Source organism: Pleurodeles waltl, chromosome 2_2, assembly GCF_031143425.1.
Source record: "Pleurodeles waltl isolate 20211129_DDA chromosome 2_2, aPleWal1.hap1.20221129, whole genome shotgun sequence".
Taxonomy (NCBI): Eukaryota; Metazoa; Chordata; class Amphibia; order Caudata; family Salamandridae; genus Pleurodeles; species Pleurodeles waltl.
The window spans coordinates 257135911-257161243 of record NC_090439.1 but is presented as its reverse complement, the minus strand read 5'-3'; the positions used below and the strand labels follow the sequence as shown (position 1 = coordinate 257161243).

The 25333-nt window shown below is 42.3% G+C and overlaps 1 protein-coding gene across 1 annotated transcript in view; it reads right to left on the bottom strand.

The window, feature by feature from the left end:
- ADCY2 (adenylate cyclase 2) overlaps positions 1-25333 on the bottom strand; it is a 4811883-nt gene that overhangs the window by 1460075 nt on the left and 3326475 nt on the right. Inside the window, exon 10 of the mRNA XM_069219709.1 lies at positions 16466-16642. Within this exon, the coding sequence (XP_069075810.1) occupies positions 16466-16642 (177 nt within the window). The remainder of the gene's footprint in view (positions 1-16465; positions 16643-25333) is intronic.

Below are 25333 nucleotides of genomic sequence, written 5' to 3'. Positions count from 1 at the left end.
CTTTACAGAACACTTAGGGGCTGGTTTAAGAGGCCCTAACCCCACCTTAGCACCACCATAGCATAATTTCTTTGACTCTAAGGCAATGCTAAAGGCTTTTGACACACGCCATATTTACAAAGTGGTGCGATGCATGAATTGTGAGACTTTGTAAACCCTTGCGCCACATTATGACTGTGTCAGGCATAATGTATGCAGGCGGGCATTCACCCATAGGGAGGGCAGAAAAAATGGCAACTAGCATTTTTTTCAGGCACTTTTAACACCTGCTCACAGCAGGTGTTCAAAAGGGGCATGCCATTGAATACAATGGGCCCCTATGTACTCTGCAGGAGTAGTGCCAAACGTTTGGCACTACTCCTGCAGTGTACATCAATAACATCATGAATTCCGATGCTATTGCCCCCTACCCTTCACCATTGTGTGCCATATTTTAAATACCGTGCACACATGGTGGCGGTAGCAGGGTGCTAAGGGGTGCAAGGAAAATGGTGCGGCACTGGGTGCAGTGCAACTTTCCTTAAATCAGACCCTCAGTCTTTCACTATCTCACATCTCTCTGCCTCTGTATAAACCTCACCTTTTCTTCTTTGATGGCACTACTGAGTATCAACGCCAACAATATTGTGTCATACTTATATCGAGGGCAGAATATTGCAGGACAAAATATCAAAAGATAGGTGCATACAGGGAACAATAGATGTACTATTCCTAAATCACATGTACATAGATATATGTACTGTATAGGTACATAAATGTGGACTTCGGTATAGAAAATTTAGGTTTACTTATCAGACGATATTTCATTTTTGATATACTGTACTCGATATTCTGTCCCATCAATACTGTTGATTTGGCTTTCTGGGGGCACACCTCTTCCTTTATGTCATCTATGTCTCCCTCAGCTTCCTCTTTTTGCTACACCACACTTCCTTTCTTTCCCTCAGCAATAACTCTACTTTTAGCTCTTCCCTTCAATCTTTTTACCTAATCTTTTTTCTATACTTCTTTTCATTTTGTTCTCTCATTACCACACATCTCTTTGTTTTTCCTAAAGTCTCCCTCTCTACCTGTCCCTTTTGTGGCCTTTACCCCTAATTCTCATATTTTTCTAAATTACTCCTTCCTTTACCTCATGCCTTGCAGATCTGTACTCATCTACCTCTCTCTGTATCTCCTCTCTGCCTCTCTACAGCTTTATAAAATTTTGCTTAATACTTAATTATCTGCCTCGCTTTATCCACCTATTTCTTCCTCTTCCAACCTCTCTTTATCCTTTGTTTTGGCTACCTCACCTTTCTCCCTTTACTTCAGGTCTCTCCTTCAACAACATCATCTGTATCTTTACTCTTAGTCTCTGTACTTTGCATCCCTCACTACTGTTCTCTTTATGCCTCTGTCCATCCCCAGTATCCTACCTCATCCCTTGCCTCTTACGTAGCTACACCACAGGTAACATGTTATCTAAACAAGCTGTGCACATACAAAGAAGAAAGAAAGGAACAGGCAGGGAAGGGAAGGGGAAATTAGGAGAACGTCATTAGATTTTAACCAAGGGAATGATGGAAGTACTCAGGGCAGCGCTTTGATTTTAGCTGCTGCATCAAAACCCAAGATGTGAACAGGGATATATTTGTGATTGCAAATATTTGGCAACTAAAGCTACAACATCAGGCACTATGGGCATATGTCTTATTTTAATATGATGTACTGGTCCACTAAACATTTGACAAGTCAGCCGTAGCACGGTTTTACCTACAATAGGAGTTACAAGCTGGCTAGGAAATAAATTACACAAAGAGTTTTGCTGTTGCAAAGTTTTGCAACTTAGATCCAAACTCAAAATGAAAAGACTTAATCAATGCTTGTTCAAGCTTTTTCTTTCAGCACTATTTGGCTGGCAGACAGCAGGTAGCTCGAGCTCTGTTTTGGCAGACCCCTTTTTCTAAGAGTTTAACATATAATTCAATATTGTTGAACATCATGTGAGCATCAATGAGATGAAAATATGTTGTCAGGGCCCCACAAATCCATAAGATGCCAATGTCCTGATGTTGATATAATAGAATTCGTAGTTTCAATTGAAAGACCAACTCTGAAGGTGAATATAGGGGGCACTCCACAAGCTGATACTGAAGTGATGGGGATGCCCAATGACCAGCAAAGGCTAATGGGCTCTATCTCTGAACCACTTAGGAGTATCTTCATGCACAATGAGATCACTTGGGTGAAACATTACAGATGGAGACTCGCACGCAGGGTTATTTAAATTTAGATACCTCGATTTATATCCATCTAAGACATGGCTATATGTATTAGACTGATAACTAATGTGTAATTTTACTCTCGTAAAATATGAGTTAGAAATACAACTTAACCAATCTAATTCCAGATGTGTGTTTTATGGAAAGTACATGTGCTTTTAGATGATGGTGTGTGTAGGGGACACAACTAGGGAAACAGAAGAGTTTCCCAGAGTTCCCAGAGTGCAGACGATATACTCTCCATGTCCTCCCGCATTTCCTATGTAGTGTGAAAAACATGGAGGTTATGTAAAGGCTACCCACTCACCAAAGATCTCTGTCCATGCGTCACATCAATGGGTCCCCCATGAAGCCTCTAAACAGGCTACAAGAGGCATTGCTATTACTCTATCCCTCAGGCACTGATTTTCTTTCAGTGATGTGAATATATTATTGAAAGGGATCGCAAAAGTTTCTGTACCTTTCCCAAGTGAATACTTGATCTGGTGTCATAACAGAAGGGCAATCACTTATCAAGAGTCAGAGAAGCCCACAAGCGGGAGTGGGCATTTCCTACATATGACTGTACTCACCCACCCTCATCAATTTCCCCTTCAAAGACCAAGAGAAAGAGGCCTCATGCTACTACTCACATAGTCATGGCTACACTAAAGCTAGACCAGGGGGCTACAATCTTTTTTGAAGTAAAAGCTACTTATGTTGATGAACATCCTCCAGAGCTATGAAAATTATTAGAAGTTTAATACTGACCACATCAGACAAGTTTACATGTATGTTTCAAATTAAAACTTTTCAGTTTTTCTAGGCTTGGCTACACACAGGAGAGCTACTTATGGGTAGCTCAAGAGCTACTAGTAGCTCACAAGCTACTTATTGGAGACCCCTGAGCTAGACAGAAAAGGGAAATTAGTACACTAGTGACTGCTGAGGAGATTTTCAGTTCAGGTGCATGTAGTAAGAAAGCTAACAGTGCATTCAGAGCATCATAGTTTAGTGGATACAATGCATGACTGAGAGAGAGCTTGCAGATACTGCAAGGGATTATGATCATGGGTGGCAAAAGGGTTAAATGTGCGTTAATAGAAAAACTATTTCATAAAATACCATTAGTGAGAAATTATTTTACCTAAACTGTGCAATGGAAACTTGCAGGATGAATTGCATTTCCCATTTCCCATTTCATGCAAACTAATGGATGCTTTTTCTAAGGTGTAGATGCATTGGCTTCATGTCCTACTTTCAGAAACATTTTTGATGGGGGTATTTATTTTATTCCTTTTGAATTTATGTCTTTTACTATGTCAACCTACTTTGGGGCTCTTAATTTGCAGAGCACTCACCATCCATCCATCCCTGATCCCTAATCATTGCCATCCCTGAATGATACAAGCCTTTATGACGCTAAACTCCACCCATCCCTAACCCCTAAAAATTCCTCACGACCGTAAAACTGCACCCATACCTTACCACTGAACCGCAGCCATTCCTGAACCCTTAAACCTTTTTCTACCCCTAATCCCCACCAATCCTGAACCTTTAAAACCCCTCATCACCCCAGAACTATACCCATACCTGATCCCTAAAAAAATCATTCACCACTCTTAAACACCATCCATCCCTGAGCCTAAAAACCCATCACCAACCATAAACCCAACCCATTCCTGAACAAGAAACACATTTTTGTACATATAAACTCTTCCCATCACTGAAGCTTAAACTCCTTCAACACCCTAAACTTCACTTGTTCCTGAACACTAACGCTTTTTTTTGTCCATAAACTCCACCCATCCCTGACCCCTAAAACTCATATCACTCCTAAACTCCACCCAAGCCCAAACGCTAAAACCCATCATCACCCCAAAACTCTACCCCACCAGTCATAAACTCTGCTCATCTGTGAACATAAAATATGCCCATTATGCCTACACTTAATCCATCCTTGAAACCTCAAACCCCTAACTAGCCCATAAGCCACTCATCTATGAATCCTAAAAGCCCCTTACCAATTCTGAAAAAGTATCCACTTTTTGTCATGTTACCCCCAATTTCTACCTGATGTCAGTGTGTTTTTGACTGTGTCACTGGGATCTTGCTAATCAGGACGTCAGTACTTATGGTTTATGGCCTGCTTGTTAGTGTGTTTCACTGTTTTCTAAATTGTCACTGGAGTCCTGCTAATCAGGACCACAGTGCTCATGCTCCCTCTGTTTCAAAAGTTGTCACTACATGCTGGTAACTCAGTATTTCACTCCAAATTGGCATACTGGACCCCCCTTATAAGTCCCTAGTATACGGTACCTAGGTACCCAGGGCATTGAGGTTCCAGAGGATCCTTATGGGCTGTAGCATTTATTTTGCCACCCATAAGGAGCCCACACAAAGCCTTCTACGGGACTGCCATTGCAGCCTGTGTGAAACAGTGCCTACACTATTTCACAGCCATTTTCACTGCACCAGGTCACTTATAAGTCACCTATATATCAGGCCTTCCAACCCTGAAGGCTGGGTGCAAAGTACCTGTGTCTGCGAAGGCACCCCTGCACTGGCAGAGGTGCCTCCATGTCATCCAGGCCCATTTTCCTGGACTTTGTGAGTACGGGGCTGCCATTTTAAGTGTGCACTGCACATAGGTCAATACCTATGTACAGTTTTGCAATGGTAACTCTGAATATGACCAAGTAAGGTGTCTAACAACTGGGAACAACTGGGAATTGTACCCCGATACTGATTCTAGTATTGGTTGCACAATCACATACACTCTGGGGGCTCCACAGTGGACCACCAGTACTGCCATACCAGCCTTCAGAGGTTTTCACTGCAGCACCAGCTGCTCCACCTCACAGACAGGCTTCTGGCCTCCTGGGGCTTCAGCAGCTCAATCCCAGGAAGGCTGAACAATGCATTTCCTTTAGGAGAGGGGTGTTACACCCTCTCCCTTTGTAAATAGTGCTACAGACATGAGAGAGGTATCCCCCAGAGCCTTTGGAAATGCCTTGAAGGGCACAGATGGTGCCCTCCGTGCATAATCCAGTCTATACCGGTTCAGGGACCCCCAGTCCCTGATCTGGCATGAAACTTGACTGACAAAGGAAAGGAAAGTGACCATTCCTCTGTCCATCCCCACCCCAGGGATGGTGCCCAGAGCTCCTCCAGAGTGTCCCTGGGCTTTGCCATCTTGGATTCCAAGGTGGTGGGGCACTCTGGGAGCATCTGAGTGGCCAGTGCCAGCAGGTGATGTCAAATACCCCTCCTCATAGGTGCTTACTTAGTTAGGCAACCAATCCCCCTCTCAGGGCTATTTAGGGTCTCTCCTCTGAGTGTTTTTTTCAGATTTGGATTGCAAGACTCCAAAAGGAATCCTCTGCATCCTTTACTTCATCTTCTAATAACGGATCAACTGCTGACTGATCCAGGAACTCTACAAAACTGCAACAAAGAAGCTAAGACGACTTCTGCAACATTGTATCATCAGCTCCTGCCAGCAACTGCAACAGTTTCCAGGTCATGCATCCTCAGAGGACTGCCTGTCTTCAGCCTGCACCAGAAGAACCAAAGGAATCCCCTGTGGAGTGACAGAATCACTTCCCTGCTTCAGCAGGCACCTCTCTGCAGCGATGACCGGTAGCTTGGATCACAGGTGTGGATTCAGTGACACGAGGGTGGATTAAATTGACTCCAACAGTCCCAACAGCCAGATTTCCAAATTTGGTGGAGGTGAGAGCTTGCATCCCCACGCAAGACAGTACCCCCTTGCACCAAGTGACTTGCAGTTGCCAAGGCTTGTGTGTGACCTTCCAAAAAGTTCTTCATGCACAGCACAGCTTAGGCCCCCAGCCCTCCATCATATGATGTACAGCTTCCTGAGGGGTTCTCCAGCAGTGTGGGACTCCTTTGTGTCATGCTGTGTGGGCCTCCATTTGCACCTTCTTTGTCCCCATGCTGTGGGACTCCTGTGCATGCTGCCTGGTCTTCTGAGGGCTCTCTGAGTTTCCGAGAGCCCCCTCTGCCTCCCCCTCCTGGGTAGAGGCCACCAGGTCCCTCCTGGTCCCGGGCAGGGCCATTTTCCACTAACTGCGAGCTTTGCGTGTGCCAAGGTTTGTTGGCGGAATCCAGCAATGCAAACCAGACTGTATTCATCCATCCGGCGTGGGACATCTTCTGCACCAACCAGGAACCCGCATCTGTCTTCTTTGGTGTACTGACTTTGTCTTCTCATCGGTGGTTCTCCTTTTGCACCTTCATCCAGGGGCTCCTGTTCTCCCTGGACTCTTCAGTGCTTCTTGGACTTGGTCCCCTTCTTCCATAGGTCTTCAGGTCCAGGAATCCATTGTTGGTGTCTTGCAGTCTCTTCTGGTTCTAGCACTGTCTTCTATCACGGCTTCTAGTGTGTTTTAGGGAACTTGCCATGTTTTACTCCTGCTTTCCTGGGCTCTGGTGTGGGGTATTTTACTTACCTTTGGTGTTTTCTTACACTCCCAGCACCTCTCTACACACTGCACTTGCCTAGGCAGGAAACCGACTTTTGCATTCCACTATTTTAGTATATGGTTTGTGTTCCCCTTAGGCCCATTGCAACCTATTGTGTTTTCACTGTTTTCACTATTTTATGACTATTTACTTACCTGTTTTTGGTTACTATTGTATATATTGGGTAATTTACTTACCTTCTAAGGAAGCATAGTCTCCAAAGTATTTTTGGCATAGTGTCACTAAAATAAAGTACCTCTATGTTTGGTAACACTGAGTATTGTCTTTCATGTGTGTGAGTACTGTATGACCACAGTGGTAATGTAAGAGCTTTACATGTCTCCTAATTCACACTTGGCTGCTCTGCCTACAGCTACCTCTAGACAGCCTGGCTTCTAGACACAGATTACATTTAAATACCAAAGGGACAACTGGACCTGGTATAAGGTGTAAGTTCCTCTGGTACCCACTACAAACCAGGCTAGCATCCTACACACCCCTGAACACCACCCATCTCTGAACCCTAAAAAAACATTGGTATGCCTGAACTCCAATCATCCTTGCCCCGTAAAAAAACTCTCATCCCCCCTAAACATCACTCTTGGAGGCAGCATGTTCTGGTTGGATGAGGCGAGGCCCTTGCTAGGCAGAACCTACCACACCAGTCAGAGGTGGGTGATTACACTAACTGTATAACCTGTGCTCACCCTTGGGTAGCTTGGCACTGAGCAGGCAGGCGTTTCACAGGGGCAATTTGTAAAGCATTGGCATAGCACTCTTGCACAATAAACAGACTGAGTGTCACAAAAGAGACTTTAAATTAGTTGTATGTAAATAAATTTTGTATTCAACATGTGCCATTAGTTAACATAACATGAACATTATGTAAATATGGGCATAAATCATATTCAGAAATATCATTAGCAGTACTAGGCACAACCTTGTTAAAAACAATATTAGCAATATGTGCACATGGGAAGAATCATACGTTCCCTCCCAGCTCCCTTATGCAGTGCAAAATGTTGTCAGCATGGGACCCACCCCAGCTGGTATCCCATTCAGTATCACACAATTCTAGTGTTGCACCCCGGTTCACAACGTTAGCAGCAATTTGTATACACAGATGATTTCAACACTTCTAAATAGCTCTCCTGTAAGAATCAATGTCAACTGTTATTGTCTTTTGGCAAGGAAACAATGTGTACGGCAACACAGCTGTCTGGTGTCGTAAATCACAGGCTGTCACTCCCACAAACTCACGCCACAACGCTACACATTGCCACAGATATCAGGTAGACTCGAATAGCGTGTATTCACACACATTCGCACTCAGCACACTAGTGCAGTGCACTGATATCTGGCATGTCAGTTGTCACTTTACTTGCAGGGGCTCAAACCTCCCTCCACCATTCAACCAATCCCTACTACCCTGCTGCCCCCATGAACTGGAGATAAAAGCAACCTTTCTTCAGACACTAGACTGATCGCAGCCGCACTTATTCAGGGTCCCTGGGTACAGTTGGGGGGAAAGAATAGATAGAAGGCTGATCAGGAAACAGTTGACAAATGGAGGATTGGCCACCACTCGGGAAGTTCACTCAAAGGTCTCTGCACCGTGCCTACCAATGCTGGCCCAGGTCTGCAAAGCACAGGGGAAGGGTCATCGTGGGACACACGCTGATCATTTAAGTGCCCACCCAGGCCAGGCACTCCAGTACACAAATAGTTACCAATTCCACCCCTCTGTGGAATGAGGCACAGATTCTGGTGCGGGAATGACTTGAGTCACACCAGACAATCCAGTTGCACACAAAGTGTTACTAGTTTCATGCCTCCCTGGAATGAGGCACCATGTCTGGTGCGTGATGACTTCAGTCACATCAGACAATTCTGATTTCACATGAAAAGAGACCAATACAGTACCTCCCTGGAATGAGGCACCCCATCCAGTGCGCAATGACTTGAGTCGCACAAGACAATTCCTCTTGCACATGGGAGTTACAAACACCGTACCTCCCTGTAATGAGGCACATCGTCTGGTGCACAATGACTTGAGTCACACCAGACAATTTGGATCGCTCATGGAAAGTTACCAATGTCCGTACCTCCCTGGAATAAAGCACAGCATCTGGTGCATGATGACTAGAGTTGCACCAGACAAATTTCAAACACAAACGAAGAGTTACCAAATTCTGTACCTCCCTGGCACACATCTGGCACAACGTGTGGTACACAATGACTTATGTCACACCAGACAATTCCAGGCACACGCAAAAGACAAAAGTTCAGCAGTGCAACATAACGTAGAATGCAGCACTGCTTGGGGTATGCCCCCACCTCTGAGGATCGCAACCTGTGAATTGGACACTGCATGCTTTTCATACACAAGAAATGCGGCACAATCAACAAAGCTGGCCACGTTGGGTCCTGCAACCGGTAAATCCGCTTACAACCACAAGGAAGGGCAACACTCCTTGAATGCAGACAGCACTTTGAAGGTTCCGCACCAGGCAATCCGGTCTCCAGGAACAATATTTAGGTCCACGCTCATGCCGCTGCTACCAGGTGTAAACCAGCAGACTTTGCAGACGCTTAGGAGTGCACCGCTCTCAAGATGACACAGGTAGAAAGTGTAGGTCCCTCTCAGGAGGTCTTTGATGTCTCTGAGACCTCCACCAAGAACATAGCTCAAGCAAATAAGCCCTTGGAGAGCACACTTCAGAGTGCCACACAACAGTAGGCAGTCTGCCCAGGCTAGCCACAATGCAGAAAGGATGCACGGTTGTACAGTCCCTTCCAAGGGCAGTAAATAGTCCTGTGCACAACAGAATCCTCTGACAGTTTGGACCACATGGTGCAGGGTCTCTGGTCCCATGTCCCTGCAAGTGTATCCCTAGTTTTCTGCAATGGTCAGCCAGTAGTGGTACTGTAGTGTGCCTTTGAAGATGGGGGAGGTTCAGAGGGTTCCCCTTTGAACTACAGTTGTCTCCCCTAAATTTTAGTCCTGTCTGCCATGGGGCCATGGAATGTAGATGTTAATCTTTAGTGGGGCCATGATCTGACCCCCGAGAGGCCAAGTGTCAAAACTTTTCCCTTCAGTCTATCCAGGCAGGCCCTCAATTGGCAGAGGTCTGTTATTCTAATTGTGAGCCCAAGGTTTATAGCTGTCGCTATGGAATGCACAGATGTGCTCCCCAGCCGCAAGTGTGGAATAGATTCAAATTTAAAAAGGTACACAAAGTGTTTTAGAGCAGAGAAATGGCCAGTTTCTTGAAGTCCTAACTAAGATTTTCCCCATGGAACTGGGTTATCCAATACACAGAGAGACAGTGTTCCAGGAGGAGTTATGTACAATTCATACCAATATACAAAGTCAGCCACCATCAAGATCCAACCAGATTTATATAAAAAATGATATAACATATGGACAAGTGTGGTGCAATGTATACATACAAAAAAATGTTTAATGAAGTTCATGCATTTATCTCTTATTTCACAACATGGCCAGCATCAACAATTATAATCTAGCATTACCATATATATATATATATATATATTTGTGTGTGTGTGTGTGTGTGTGTGTATAGGTATATATATATATATATATATATATATATATGTATGTATATGTATATATATATGTATATGTGTATATATATGGTCCTCCTAAAACTGTAAGTCCATGAAAGATAATGTCATATGTTTTCAAAATCTTCAGCATTGGACTAATCCACCATATGGGATTAGTCCTATGCTGAAGATTTTGAATATTGGTGAAGAGACTTTCGCTGTCCATACTGACTAGTAGGTCATGTTGTTCATCAAATTCTAATCCTTCAATGTGAGTAATTACTGATAAACTGTCTTTCATGTAAAACCTTTTCTTTGGTACAAAAGGTAAAAAAATCAACGTATTCCGGCATCAATGGGTCTACTTGTTATTTTTTTGTCATTGTGAATTTTGGGCAGTGTATAAAAGGCAGGAATCGTGTAATTGCCATTACTCATATAATCAAATTATTTTTGGCTAAACCATGCACCTTTTAGGCCTATTGAAGGGACTGTGTAAATCTCCTTTCTTATCCCCGGTTGGGATCCTTAGGTAACTTTAAATAGTGTGAGAACCACAATCTCAAAAGTTATGAATTCCTTGAGCATGAGATTTATAGGAGGATAGAAGGTGGATGCTCAAGTATATCTCAAGTATTTTTTAAATTGCTAAGGTCACTGCAGTTTTGGGTAGTTTGGCCCTGACAAGAACTATTGTTGTGTATTTTTATTTTCTGGGGGTGTTCTGTGAGAGGAAGACCCATCCTGTCTTCCTGTCACAGAATGTACTTTCTTGGGTACAAGATACTCTGTCCTAATGAAAGGATGGGTATGTTTTGTGGTGTTTTCAGACTTCTGAGCGTATCTCTCACTCAAAGGGAGTGCTAGTGCTGGATTATGATTGCTGATGTTGGCCATATTTTGTAATAAGAGACAAATGTATGAACTTTATTAAACCACATACTAGAAGTGGCATTTCCAAGTGATTATTGACAAAACCAACTTTACCTTAGGAATGAGTTTGTCAGGAGGATTTAAATGATAGGAAACATTATGACGTTACTCCACTGTAATCCACTATTGCAGTTAGGAGTAATAGTAAACTTTCCCCCATGTTAACCTTTGGGCAGGGCAATCCTATTGGAAGTGAAAATACACATGGGCGTTCTTCACTCCTATGGCACTGTGCCCTGGCACACACACAATCCTGCAGGGACAGGCTGTACACTAGATTGAGAGCACTAAAGGTGCAAGTGCGGTCACACAGGCCGGATGTGACAGGGACAGTACATATTAAAACTTAATTGTGCAAGTGTACAGACACTAGCTTACAGTGGCACGCTTAGTACATGTTAAACCTCCATTGGTTAAGTGCAGACACACTGGCCTACGGTGGCAGGCTCAGTACATATTAAAACATCATTATTCAAGCATGCACATACTGATTAGCACCATGTCCTAACATATGTAGGAAGGGCGTGTGTGCTTTACCACTCTACTTACAGTAGAAAAGTGTGCAGGGCCCTAATGCCACTAAAAGAGAATCAGCAAGACTTTGGGGAAGGAAGCAAAAAAGTCTGGGTAAACACAACTTTAGCATGTCAGGCCTAACAAACGCTTATTCCAGAACCCCAAAAATTCTCACTTCTCCTAAATTCTACCCAAGCTTAATATAGTTTCAGATTGTTCCTTAAAATTATCTTTCTTCAAATAATTCTTTTAATTTTCCATTTATTTGTATTTCCTTAAAAGTGGTTTTCCATGATTGGGTTTCTCCCCATGTGGCTTCTAATTTTTCATTTTTCCCTAATTCACATACATCAGGTGAAAAGGCATTCAACAGAATGGATTTGAAATGTCTATTAGCTAGGTTGTGCAGGCTTTGCAACATTTTATTGGAAATGTTAAAATGCTACTGATCAACCCAATGGCATGGCTCTCTTTCAAATGATGTCTTTCACACACCTTCTTAGCACAATCTAGATCAGAGGAAGAGTGCCCATGTTCCCAATGTGCTGCTAACATATATTTGGAAACATCCAAAGTCTGGATCAAGCAACAGTGGACACTGGAACCCTGTTTGACTGCAGAGGTCAGCATTTTGAATTTGTTACATGATGACAATGTCACTATTCTTCGGTAATATCAGGAGTCTGTTAAAGAAGCAATGTGACCAAAACCACATTCTTTAACTTCATATTCTGAAGTATTTATCAGGTTGAAAAGAGAGATTATCATTTTGAGTTTAAGCTTAGCCATGATTTTGAAATGCTGTCTGTTAGACCTGTCATCCTTAGGGTGGTCTTGCCCCAGACTTTTTGCCTTTCACCTCCTGTTTTGCTTCTGTAGCTATTTGTTGGCCTTAGGACTCTGAACACTATACCACTGCTGACCAGTGCTTAAGTGCTCGTGCTTCTCCCCTAAACATGGTAACATTGAGATATCCGCAATTGGCATATTTAAGTTACTTGTAAGTCCCTTGTAAAATGGTACACCATATACCCAGCGCCTCACAGCTGCGTGCCTGTGACTTCCTCTGTGTGCTTTTAGACCTGAGCAGCCTTAGTTCCTCCTTCCGCTGGGTGTCTGCATGATCTTTGAGTGGCAGCCGGGCCCAAAAGGACTCAATGTTTTTCTGCTGTGCTCCTCACAGCCGTACTGGTACCCCTCCACAAGACACATTACAAGCAAATGTTCACCTGAGGAGAGCAGGACCAAACTCCCAGTGGGCTCATTATTGCTTAATAGAAGCGCACCGGCTTCTAGAATTACAATAGTACACGTACCTTAGAATACTCATATATTCTTTTGAATCACTGCTTTAATGTATTTAAAAGTTAATAACTTGTAGTCTACTGAGTGGATTTTTGTCACTTTGGTCTTATTTTACTAAATATTGTCTATATTGCTAAATCTGTGTTGAGTCTTTTTGTGGTGTTTTCATTGTGTTGCTGGGTGTGTGTTGCACCAATACGTTACATATTGCCTCTTAAGTTAAGCCTGCCTGCTCTGAGGGAAGGTACAAGAGGGTGAGCACAGGTCATTTTAAAGTGTATATCTGACTTACCCTGACTAGGACTGTGGTCCCTACTTGGACAGGATGCATACCTCTGACAGCTACAGACCCAATTTCTAACAATGTCTTATGTTAAAATATAAAAGCTTTTTTACCTCTATTCAGAATGAACTGAAGCAGTGTATGAATCTGCCACTCTCAATTATCAAGTGAATGTTTCTAAAGACTGGAGAAGTTGAAGATAGTTTTGTGGCACGATGAACAACTCCAGATCAATTATAAAGGGTTAAAAGGATGTTGAAGAGAGTGCTGGGCAGCATAAAATGTCTATTTCTAGTATTGCTCCACAATAGAATCTCAATGGACAGATCTCCAATTGTTAGATATACCAAGCATTGGTTTATTGAATTGTTGACAATTCACATTTAATTTTATGGCAGCATTCGCCCCAGTGTCTGAATCCTTCAAAGATTCAAATGAAGATATTCTTATTTGAAATAGAATTTTTCAGGAAATGTTATTAACAATATTGATTGGCACTCAGGAGATTAGTCAGTTTTGGTTAACTCTCTTATGCTACCGAATTGTGAAAGAGTGTACATAATCATCTAAGAGGTTTCTTGGTGCGTAGTGGTGAGACAGTTACTAGCTGGAGGATTCAGGGTTCAACTCTCTTATCAGTTTTCTGGCTTGGAAGACAGATGCATTTTTGACCTCGTAATCAAGGCATTTCTCTGTTTAAAAAGGGGGTTGGTCATCCAGACTTTAAATGCAGCATTATATGTTTCTGTGCAACAAGTTCCTTTCATTGTTATTTTTCTAGATGAAAAGCTACCCTAAAAAGCCTGAAAGTGACAACTCACACCAGTTTCCCTGCATATGTTTCCCTCCTGACAAGCCTTAGCCAATTACTGGGATACCATGTTTAGCTATATTATAGAAATGATGACGATAAAACTAGACATCTTTCTGAACCACAGTCAAGATTACTAGAAGGGAGTACTGAAAGTATCTTCACAGCAATAGATGAGGACAGAATGATAGCACAGTTTTTAAATCTTTGAGTTCTCCCTTTGCCTGATGACTGCTAGACTCAAGAGATCTCATGTTACTTTTTTTAACAAAAAAGATAATTTATCATTGGTGTTATGTGGTGAAATCCAGCAATAACATATATTATATTTTTCTTTTCTTTACACGTTCTGTAGTTATCAATGGGTCTGAATTTACATTGAAAAGCCATTTTTTGTTTCAGTAATAACTTTGCTGCAGGTCAAGGAATATGCACAAAACTTTTAAAAAACAAACAATTTCAGATCGGCAAGGCAAATTTTCTGTAAATACATCAGGGTGAAGGAAGAAACAGGCTAGAGTTTTAAAAAAGCAGTGATTCCCAAAGATTCACAGTTCTCCGCCATAAAACACAATAGAATAGGATTACACCACATTTGGCATGAAACTAGACCTAGAACTCAGGGATACATCTCTGATTAGTTTGGTCTAAATATGTTCAGACATGTCTGAGAAAAAAGCATTTCAAAATGGCTTTATTGGCTCGAAAGGATTCAAAGTTTGAGTCATCAGCACAAATAGCCAAATAACTGTACTTCAACTTGGGTTCATTTCACCAGGTCCGTGAAGCTCCATGAAGAATAGGCCTCAGGACGATGTTAGGAGGATCACACACTCTAAAAGGCATTTAAGAACAATGAAACCCTGGGACATATGCCTTTGCCCTCTTTTGTTCTTTTGTAGTCCGTGGACACAGGTTTGTGAGCAATGCATCTCATGGAATTAAGTTGGTTCTTCTGTGCCATAGTTTGCAGACTCTATGACGGGTTCACAAACAATGCAACTTTCGAACCCATGTTAAGTCCTATCTGAAGTTTGTGGATCTCAAATTAAATTCGAGGACTACATCAGCAATGTTGAGTGAGCTGACTACACGGAATTAGATTTAAGATATCAAACTAACAACACTCTTGGTCATCAATTAAAACATAAAAATGCATTATATCCTTATAAAATATGAGGTTTAAGAGTGGACTGGGGGTCAGATTGCAACTTAGGGTATGCATATACAGAACTTTTTTTGCTGGGTCCACTGACACACACATGAGACCACAGACCAGGCATGCCTAAAAATAAGGCCAAGACTTTATTTACAATTCTCAGACTTGTACCAAAGTCTGTAGACATTTAGGCGAGTTAAAGAGTAGTCTGAGGTTTTCATTGGCTGAAACATGTAACTTTCCAGGGGTCTCAAGGCACAACCCCTGCAAGCCAAAGAGAATGCTCTATATTTTGAAGTGGAGCTCAGGAGACTCCTGTGTGAGTGCCTCAGACCCAACTATCTAGATACATACACACATTTTTCTACCTTAATTTCTCCTAAACTGCTGAGTAGATTTACACCAAATCACAAAAATCATGCTGCTTTCTGGTCCAAGATCTGGCTTCCTTCCAAATTTGGTGTAATTCTGTTCAGTCGGTTGGGCTACAAACCTTTTTAAAAAAGTCTACAAAAAATGCATGGGGGTTTAGCGTTTTCATACCCCACTTTTTTCTTGGCCCCGGAATGATGGATCACCCCTAAACTCTCCATTGAAGAAACTAGGCAAAAAAGAGCAATTATTTGATATGTTTTTTGAAGATTCATCAAACGGCATAAAAATGTTAAACAAACAAAAAAAGGCATTTTCTATGGAAACATACTCCTAACTATAATTTCTCAGAGGGGACGGTAAGATAGATAGATAGATAGATAGATAGATAGATAGATAGATAGATAGATAGATAGATAGATAGATAGATAGATGGATAGATAGATGGATAGATAGGTAGATAGATAGACAGATAGATAGATAGATAGATAGATAGATAGATAGATAGATAGATAGATAGATAGATAGATAGATAGATAGATAGATAGATAGATAGATAGATAGATAGATAGATAGATAGATAGATAGATAGATAGATAGATAGGCGTGAGCTACATCATCAGTATATTGGCTACAATTCCTCATGGTACGTTTAGATAAAATAACTGAGCTTATCATCCAGCTCCCAAATGGAATAGTCCTACATGAGTCTGTGGGTGGCACATGGCTATGGTATGCAAGAGAAAGTAATGGAAGTGAAATAAGTGAATAACAGAATCCCTTACTGTGGTGCAGATCTTGCCATTTTCAGTGGTCATGCTGTCTCGATGGTGTAAATGAGCGAAAGGCTTGGCTGCTCCCCAAGATTCCAAGTATCGTGTCATACGGACAGATGCCCTCATTTTGGCTCCATCAAGAGTGTGCCGGGGTCTGAAGTGATGTTGAGGACTTCGTTTTTCACCCTGAATAACAAAGACATACACATGTAAGGGTTTAAAGTCAATCGTTGGTAACTGCATGATGAAACTGTGGAACAATCCTTACTACTAAAGCTTTTTTGTAAGAGTAGCCAAAACCACTTCAAATATAGCACAATTCAATCAAGGTTTACCTCAATTTATTGTAAACCATAACACTTCAAGCTAGAAAATGCATTATACATTACATTAATTAGAACATTAAGACAGCATCAATTAAAAATAAATAAGACCTGGCATAAATCTGAGGCAAATGAAGAAGTTGCATATGTGCAACATCTGATCGATTATACAGTGGTGATCCCACAATGTAAGACTAAACAAGATTAATAATATCCTTTATATTGCACATGAATACTCTTTTTAATACCAAACATCACAATCAAGCACTTTCCACAGCAAAACAAATAAAAGGAATTTAGGGAGAGAGAAGATAAGCAAAGGCAGGCTGATGACTCCTGATTTAGCTATCTTTTCTCATTTTTACTATGTAGGGTATAAACATAACAAACAAGAAAAATGCATGCCTGTTGTTCTATATAGGTAGTTATAAGGACAAAGATCCTTTATGTCTTTTACAAATTTGGTCATGGTTGGAGAAAGAAGATATTGTTCAAATAACTTCTAACTATGGTCAAGAGGTAAAACTCAAATAGATTATCCACCATCAGTCACTAAGTTGGCCACTATATCACATATATATATATGTATATATATATATATACATATATATATATATATATGCATTACTCACATTGTGATTCACTATTAAAAGAGAGAGAGAGAAGGGAGATTGATTTTATTATTTTCACTGAAAAAGATACAAGAAGCATGGTCAGTGCTTACATTTGGACTTAAAAAACATGTCTGAGAAAAATGGTCTGAGAAAGTAAAGTTCAGCAGGGCAAGGCTGCGGGAGGTGCCCAAGGAGGGAGTGGCGGTGTCAGACTTCCTTGGGTCACAGACACATTGAGATTTCTACAATCAGACTTTTTTTTTGCTTTATAAATCTCTTTATTGTTAATTCAATAAAGAACAAGTTCACAATGCTGTTGTACACTGGCATTCCACCTGGCTGTTTTAGCATTACATCACCCAACAATTCCTGTACCCCTTCATCCCTTCCCTCGGACACAAAGGACATTGATTAAGGATACATATTGACCAGATGGTGGCTCTTTGAGACCAGCAGGAGTGAGGTAGCTTCAAATATTGCCCCTGTAGCCTTTCGAATGCCCCTAAATTTTCACCTACTTTTGGGGGCATCCCCTCCCGTCATATACCACACTCTCACCCAACATACCCCAATTTATGTCCTGCATCGAGTCCACCAGCTGCAGTCCCTGCTCCGTTCCCCACAATCTTGCAATGTTCCGTTTGGCAATTGTCAACTCCAAGGTTATCCCTATTCACTCCATGTGTGTCAAATCTGTCTCTCCCCAAATGTTCAATAGGCACCATTTTGCAGAGGTGATACTAATGCTCCCAGTCACTTCACCCAAACACGCCATTACTGCCACCATTACCTCTGCCCAGAATATTTGTATCAATTTGGTAGTTTCACACAATATGGTAGACTGTACCAAGCTGACCACATCCATGCCGACAACTTTCTACCGTCACTATGCCCATTTTGACCAATGTTGTCTGGGCATAATAGGATCAGTGTAATATCTTTAGTTGAACTTAGCGGAAAACTGCCTTTATGGCCACCTCACCCTTGAACGCCAGGGCTTCCATTCACTCATCGTCCTCCAGGCACTCTGTGTCCTGAGACCATTGCTGCCTCAGATGTGACAAGGGATGTAACATGTTATTGATCAGTTTTTTGTATCTCATGCACCTCATGAGTTTATTCAGTGGTGTTTGTGCTGGGACCCCATCCCAGAGCAGCTTAATTTCTCCCTTGATCTCTTTAAAATATGAATTGTGTACCGGGTACCACATATTTTGCAAAGTGTAGAGGAAACTGGGTAGTAACATCATTTTAAATAGAGCGGCTCTGCCAAGGAGTGACAGTGGTAGGGATCTCAAATTTTGATTGTCTCGCTAGTCAGTCTAACGGCCAAACAGGTCAGGGTCAGTAGTGATATAGATGTTGAGATAATGGAACCCCTCTGTGGCTATCCTCACCTCATAGTCACAGGGCAGTCATGGCAGACAGCCCTGCAGAATGTGTATTAGTGATTTCCGCCAGTTGATGGTATATCCTGAGTAATGGATAAACGTGGTAATTATCTGCATTAACCTATTTAGGGTATTGACGGAAGCTGGCACATAGAGCAGAATGTCATCTGCATATAACAACATTTTATACTCCCAGTGGCAGGTCCATTGCAGACAATGGGTTAATGGGTCCCATCTGATCCAGGCTGCCAGGGTCTCCAGTATCAGGGCAAAAATCTGTAGTGACAAAAGGCAATCCTGGCAGGTGCCGGTCGGAAGTCCAAAGAGATGGGATCTCCCCTGTTCACTTTTACCTGGGCTATCGGATCAGTGTGCAAGAGGCACACCCATTTAACAAAGTGCAGGCCAAAAACCTCATCTGGCCAACACCTCAAACATGTAGTCCTACTCAACTGTGTTAAATGCAAGGGCGCTTTCCTGCAGATTGCCTACCTGACTCCATACTCTATAAATGCTTCTCGGGTTGACAGTGGTACTTTGGCAAGGCATAGAACCTGGATTGTCTGTATGGACTGGTGTTGGACTTAGCTTGAGAAGTTGGGAGGCCAGCACCTTAGCCAGGCTCTTGACCTTGGCATTTAGAAGTGATGTCAGCCGATATGAGGCGTAGTCATTAGGCGGTTCTCCTCTTTGTGGATGACCACAATATTGGCCAATTGCTGGTTCTTAGGCAGGCAACCACATTGCTTCACTGGGCCCTCCCAAGCACGTCCGTCAGTGAACAGAGACCCCGGGGATGCACATTTTACCATTGTCTTAAACGTTGTGTGTGAGGCAGTGGCTTTGCACTCCATGCCGGACCTCACAGTCTGGCGGATCCGCACCACAGGACCCCACAAAAAGCTCTTCGTAACCCCACAGCCTCAGGCCACCAAAACAACAGTGATGGGGCCATGGAAGATGGATCAGGGACCGGATTTTAGGGGATTAAGCCAATAAGTGATAGGAGCTGCTTTAGCAAGTGGCCATCTTGTTCGGCAGTCAGCCACAGCCCCCTTCTAAGTTCAGAGTTAGCTTCTGAAATGGAAGTTGAAAAACTCTGAAGAGATGAGGCAGTGGGCTGAAACCAAAGACATTTCCACAAGGAAGCATTCTCCTTTGGCAACGGAACGTTGAAATGGATTTGCTGGTGTGAAGAAGAACATAGAGGAGGAAGCTGGGAGAAACTGCAAAATCAATCTGACTATTGATTCACTTCAGGTGGATTGTCAAGCAAGTTGGTCCAGGTCTCCTTCCATTCTGCAAGCAGTTTTTAGCTGAAAATTCCCTACTTTTGCATCTTGGCTATTTGGTCAAGTTCAGCACACCTTCCAAAGGTCAAGGACTGGTGTGGCAGCACTTGGAGGGTTAATGTGTAACTAAATTTCAGATCAGAAGTCCAGCAAACTAGCCCTCTGGAGTCATTATGGGGGTTCTGGATTTAAGTTGCAAGTCCTTCCCCAGACAAGAGGGCAGCAGGGCAGAAATGCAGCAATTCAGCATGGCACCTGCAGGTTTGCAGTGCAGAAGAGTGACAGTCCTTTCAGTAGCATAGTGGACCTCCCATCTGGAAAGTGTTCTGAAAAGTTGGTGCCTGAGGCCCTATTTTTATTCCCTGGTTCCTGAAAAGTGGCAGATGTTTTTAGACAGTGGCTTCGAAGTGCATTGAATTTCCTGCGCCCCCATCCTAGCTGGCTGCAATGACAATGTGGAGGTGATAGGTCCTTAGTGGAAGGGCAGAACACTACCTATTGTTTTGAAAGTGGGCTGTGCTCAGCTTTGCCCCTCATCCTGCCAGTAGATGGCCCCTTCAAGCACATCATTTCCTCTTTTGTGTGACTGTCTGGGGGAATACACAACGTCTCACTGTCAGTCACACAACTGTCATGTGACCTAAGAAAATATTCAGGCAAAAAAGGGCAAAGGGCAGAAAAATGCTAACTTTCTAAAAGTGACATTTTCAAAATTTTAATAAAAAGCCTTACTATTACCATTAAGTAGAGTTTTTCATTAAACTTCCAAAGACACCAGACATACCATAGCTATCTGCTCCCAATTGGAAATTATAGCTTAATTGATGTAATACGGAATCCCCAATAATATCTTATTGGGGGGGGTAGGCCTCACAGGGAAAAAGCTAAACAGACAACTAAACAGATTTATGAGTTTTTCACTACCAGGGCATGTAAAACTTACAAATGTATGCCAGGCTTTTAATTACACCTCACTCTGCCCTAAAGGCTACATTAGAGGTGACTTATATGTAATAAAAGGGAAGTTTAAGGTTTCGCTGGGAGTTTCTATGCCAAGTAAACATGGCAGTTTACAGCTGCATTCAGGCTGTAATGGCACACCTGGGACATGTTTTAAAGTGCTACTTAAGTGGGTGGCACTATAAGTAATGCAGGCCTACTAGTAGCATTTAATTTACAGGCCCTGTGTATGTGGTATACCACTTAACAAGGGATGTACAGGTAAACTAAATGTGCCAATTGGGTATAGGCCAATTTAACCATAAACGTAAACTGCTGGTGGGTGAGAATACAGGCGCACACACTCTAGTCCAAAATCTCTTCCAAATTTGCTAATATCCCTTGTTGCTCCCAAGTAGCTGGTGCTCAAGAAGGAGGAAGAGCCACCCAATCTACCTCTGTTGGAACAAATCCTGATAAAACAATTGTGGTATCGGAGCACTCCAAGCCAAGCATGCGTTAGGTACATGGAGTAAGCAGTCTTTATTAGCTAGTTACGTGAAACCCCCCCTCTTGTGGCTTGGGCAAATTTGTGATTGAACTTTGGTGGAAAAAAGACTGCTGACAACACATACCTAACGCTTACTTAGCTTTGAGTGCTTGGAGACTGCAATTGTTTAGCCAATTTAACCATGTTTTAGGGGAGGGAGCACAAGCTCTTTGGCACTCGCTAACAGTGGTAAGGTGCACAGAGTCCCATGGCCAACAAAAATAAGTTCAGCAAAATGGAAGAGGAGAGTGAAAAGGTTTGGGGGCAGTGACCACCCTAAGGCTGCGCAGTCTCTTCATATGTTTCAAACCTGGGATTTTCCTACGGTGCTCCAAAAGAAGGCAGCCAGCCAGGATTTCCCTATTTAAGTTAGGTTCAGGGTTTCTCTTAACAAGGACTCACAGCATGAATGGGGCCCCTCTAATAAATTCCTCTAAGTACTCCAGACCCAATTTTTTACTTAGAATGATTGAGGGGATTGACAGAGGTAATCCAAGCTAATACTTTTAAAAAGTACTTTCTTCAGACTGCATAACATATTCCGTCCCCATAAACTACTGAGGGGATAACATTGGCTTTCTAGGCTATTAGTCTATTCCTAAGACCAATAGTCTATTCCTAAATCTGTTTGTGAAACTAATCTCCACCCCCTGCATTGGAAGCAAAGAAAACATCTGCTTCTGTTAGCACGATTATCGGACTGTATCAATTTAGAGTCAACAATAATGGCAAGCTAAGAAAATGCCTTTATAGAACTAAGGGCCAGATGTACAAAACATTTTTCAAGTCGCTAACTGCGAATCGGGCCGTTTGCGACTTGAAAAATGCTATTTGGGATGTACAAAGCCCATACTGCGATTTGGTAAGTTGTTACCGAATCGCAGTTTGGGTTTTGGGTATTAGGAAGGGGCGTGACAAGGGTGTCCCTTCCTAATAACGAATCCAGATGGTATGTATGATTGTTTTGTGACCGCGAATGCGGTCGCAAATCCATCACAGTTAGCACCAGTTGCAAACTGGTGCTAACCCATTCGCAAACGGGAAGGGGTCCCCCTGGGACCCCTTCTCCTTTGTGAATGGCAGCAAAAATATTTTTTTGGAGAAGGCAGTGGTCCCACGGACCACTGCCTGCTCCGAAAAAATTATAAGAAAACTTTTTATTTTTTACTTTGAAATGCATCTCGTTTTCCTTTAATGAAAACGGGCTGCATTTTTTAAAAAAAATGCTTTATTTAAAAGCATTCACAGACATGGTGGTCTGCTGCCTCAAGCAGGCCACCATCCCTGTGAGGGCAGCCATTCCCAATGAGGTAAAATTGCGACCTATCTCATGAATATTGCAAACAGTGTCATTATACATCAGGTTTTGCGACTCACAAATTGCGAGTCGCTATGACAATTGGCAAAGTCGCAAAACCTGAATTTCGTACATGTGGCCCTAAAAGCCTTATTGCCAATGAACATATTTCTGACATTCAGACTCCTTGACCTATATTCGTTACGTGAAATTGAGTAAATTGGCCTCAGCTCCAAGTCAGCCATACAAGCCACATAACGAGACATACTTTTGTAACTTAGTAGGTGTTCTAGATTTTTAAAAAAGGCATCCTTTGCATAGAGAAGGATAGGTATATGTTTCTAGCTTTCTTGGGTGTGTCCTTGCTAATTTTCACTTAGCATAACCTCAGGATGGATAATGATTAATATAGAGGGCAGAAAGAAAGGGGGTATAACACAGCACCATTGATGAAATACTAGGAGCTGGCAAGCCAATTATAACTTTCTTTTTGTTAGATAAAGCTCCTACACCACGTCCTCGAAGGAAGCTTTCTGAGCTGAAAGCCGCACAAAGGGCCAGATGTATCATCAAGGCCTCTTGCGATTCGAAAATAGCGATTTTTAAGAAATCGTTATTTCCGACTCGCAAAGTGCCATGTATCACATTTGCGTATCGGTAGTAGCGATTTCTTAAAAATCACAAATGCTATTTCCGAATCGCAAATTGCGATACCGGCCCCATTCGCACCTATGGGCCTGTTGGCTCCTATCTGCGAATTTTTTGCATTTCCAAAATTGCGATTTCTGAACCAGAAATCGCAATTTTGGAAATGCAAAACCCCAGGGTGCTGGGGGCCTATGGCCCCCTCTGCTGCACCCCAAAATTGTTTTGTGGGACATGTAAGGTGCACACATGCCAAAAGGGCATGTGTGCTTTACATGTACAATTTAAAAATGCATTTTCCTTTACCTCTGAGTCTGTTTCTCTTTGTTCAGTGGCATCTTAAGAAGTTTTGGGGTCCTTGTAAAGACATGTTGCAACTGTTTTTGTGTGAACACTGTTTCTGAAACTTTGTTTAGCTTGATGTAGGCTTCCATTAGCACAGGTTAGGTAATAAAATTCAAAGCTGTGACAAAAGGGGCCCCCAAAAAATATCTTGACCCGGGACCCCATTATCCTTAAGATGACAATACATATTTCTGTCCCAGTTTTTAAAACTCCTAAAGGATGTTGGGTTAAAGCATCATTGGAATTCACCTGTGCGTATGGAGTGGTACAGGATCTGAGTCATTGAATACAGCTTCTCAAGCACCTGCATAGCAGAGGATTGCTCCTTTCCAAGGAATTCCAATCCATGCAAACCAAGGGGCATATTTAAGGAAAGAGGTGCTGCACCTAGTGCAGCACCACTTTCCTTGCGCCCCTTAGCGCACCCCTACCTCCGCCATGTGTGTGCTGTACCTAAGATACGGCGCACCATGGCACAGGGTGCGGTAAAATAGAGTTATTTTTATTGATGCTACTGATGTACTTACAGGAGTAGCACCAAAATACTGCTGCTACTCCTGCAGAGTACATAGGGGCCATGATAAATAATTGAAGCCCTCTTTTCACACCTGCTGTGAACAGGCGTTAAAAATGCCATAACAAATTATGCAAGGAAATCTGTTAGATTTCCCTGCACCATTTTTCACCCCCCCTAAGGAGGAATGCCCCTTCGCATACATTATGCCTCGAACAGTCATTATGTAGCGCAAAGGGTTACAAAGTAACGCAATGCATGCATTGCGCCAATTTGTAAATAAGGTGTGAGGATTTTGGCCTAGTTGAGCCACATTAGCGTAAAAAAATAACGTCAATGTGGGAAAAGGTGGCGCTAGGGGCTTATAAATATGCCCCTAAGTGTCCAAGGACATCCAGCACTTGCTGCCCCAACACTGGAAGCCGAACCCTTGATTTATTGCGAGCATACATACCATGGAAAACTGCATGTACCAGAACTAATTGGGAGAACTCTTGCAGACAGTCAGGAAGTGTTTACATTTCCTAAATATGAGAGATGTTTAATGTTTAGAGAAAGTTTGAAGAATATATTCTTTGAAAAGAAGATTCGTTATTTTTTTTATTTGAGATAGAATTGGGTGGTAATTCAGGAGGAAATGTTTTATTTAAGCAATGAATATACTTATAGATATGTCATTTGCACTGAAACGATACAACAGTGCTCTTGTTAAATGAATTAGATAGGTATATAATACACAGCACAATTTTCATAGAGGTAATCAAGTGAATACTTTGGGACGGGGTTTGCAAAAGACAGTAACGTCCTCCAATGCATAAGAATTATGCTCTCTGAAAAAACGAATTTGCCATAGTGGCCAATTTCTTCTTGTAAATGATTTCTTTCAGAAATATGTTTTTCTTCATTATTTGAGCCTGGGCCCCCTTTGCCTGTGGGTTTTTGGCTCACCAATTGAAGTGAGTAATGA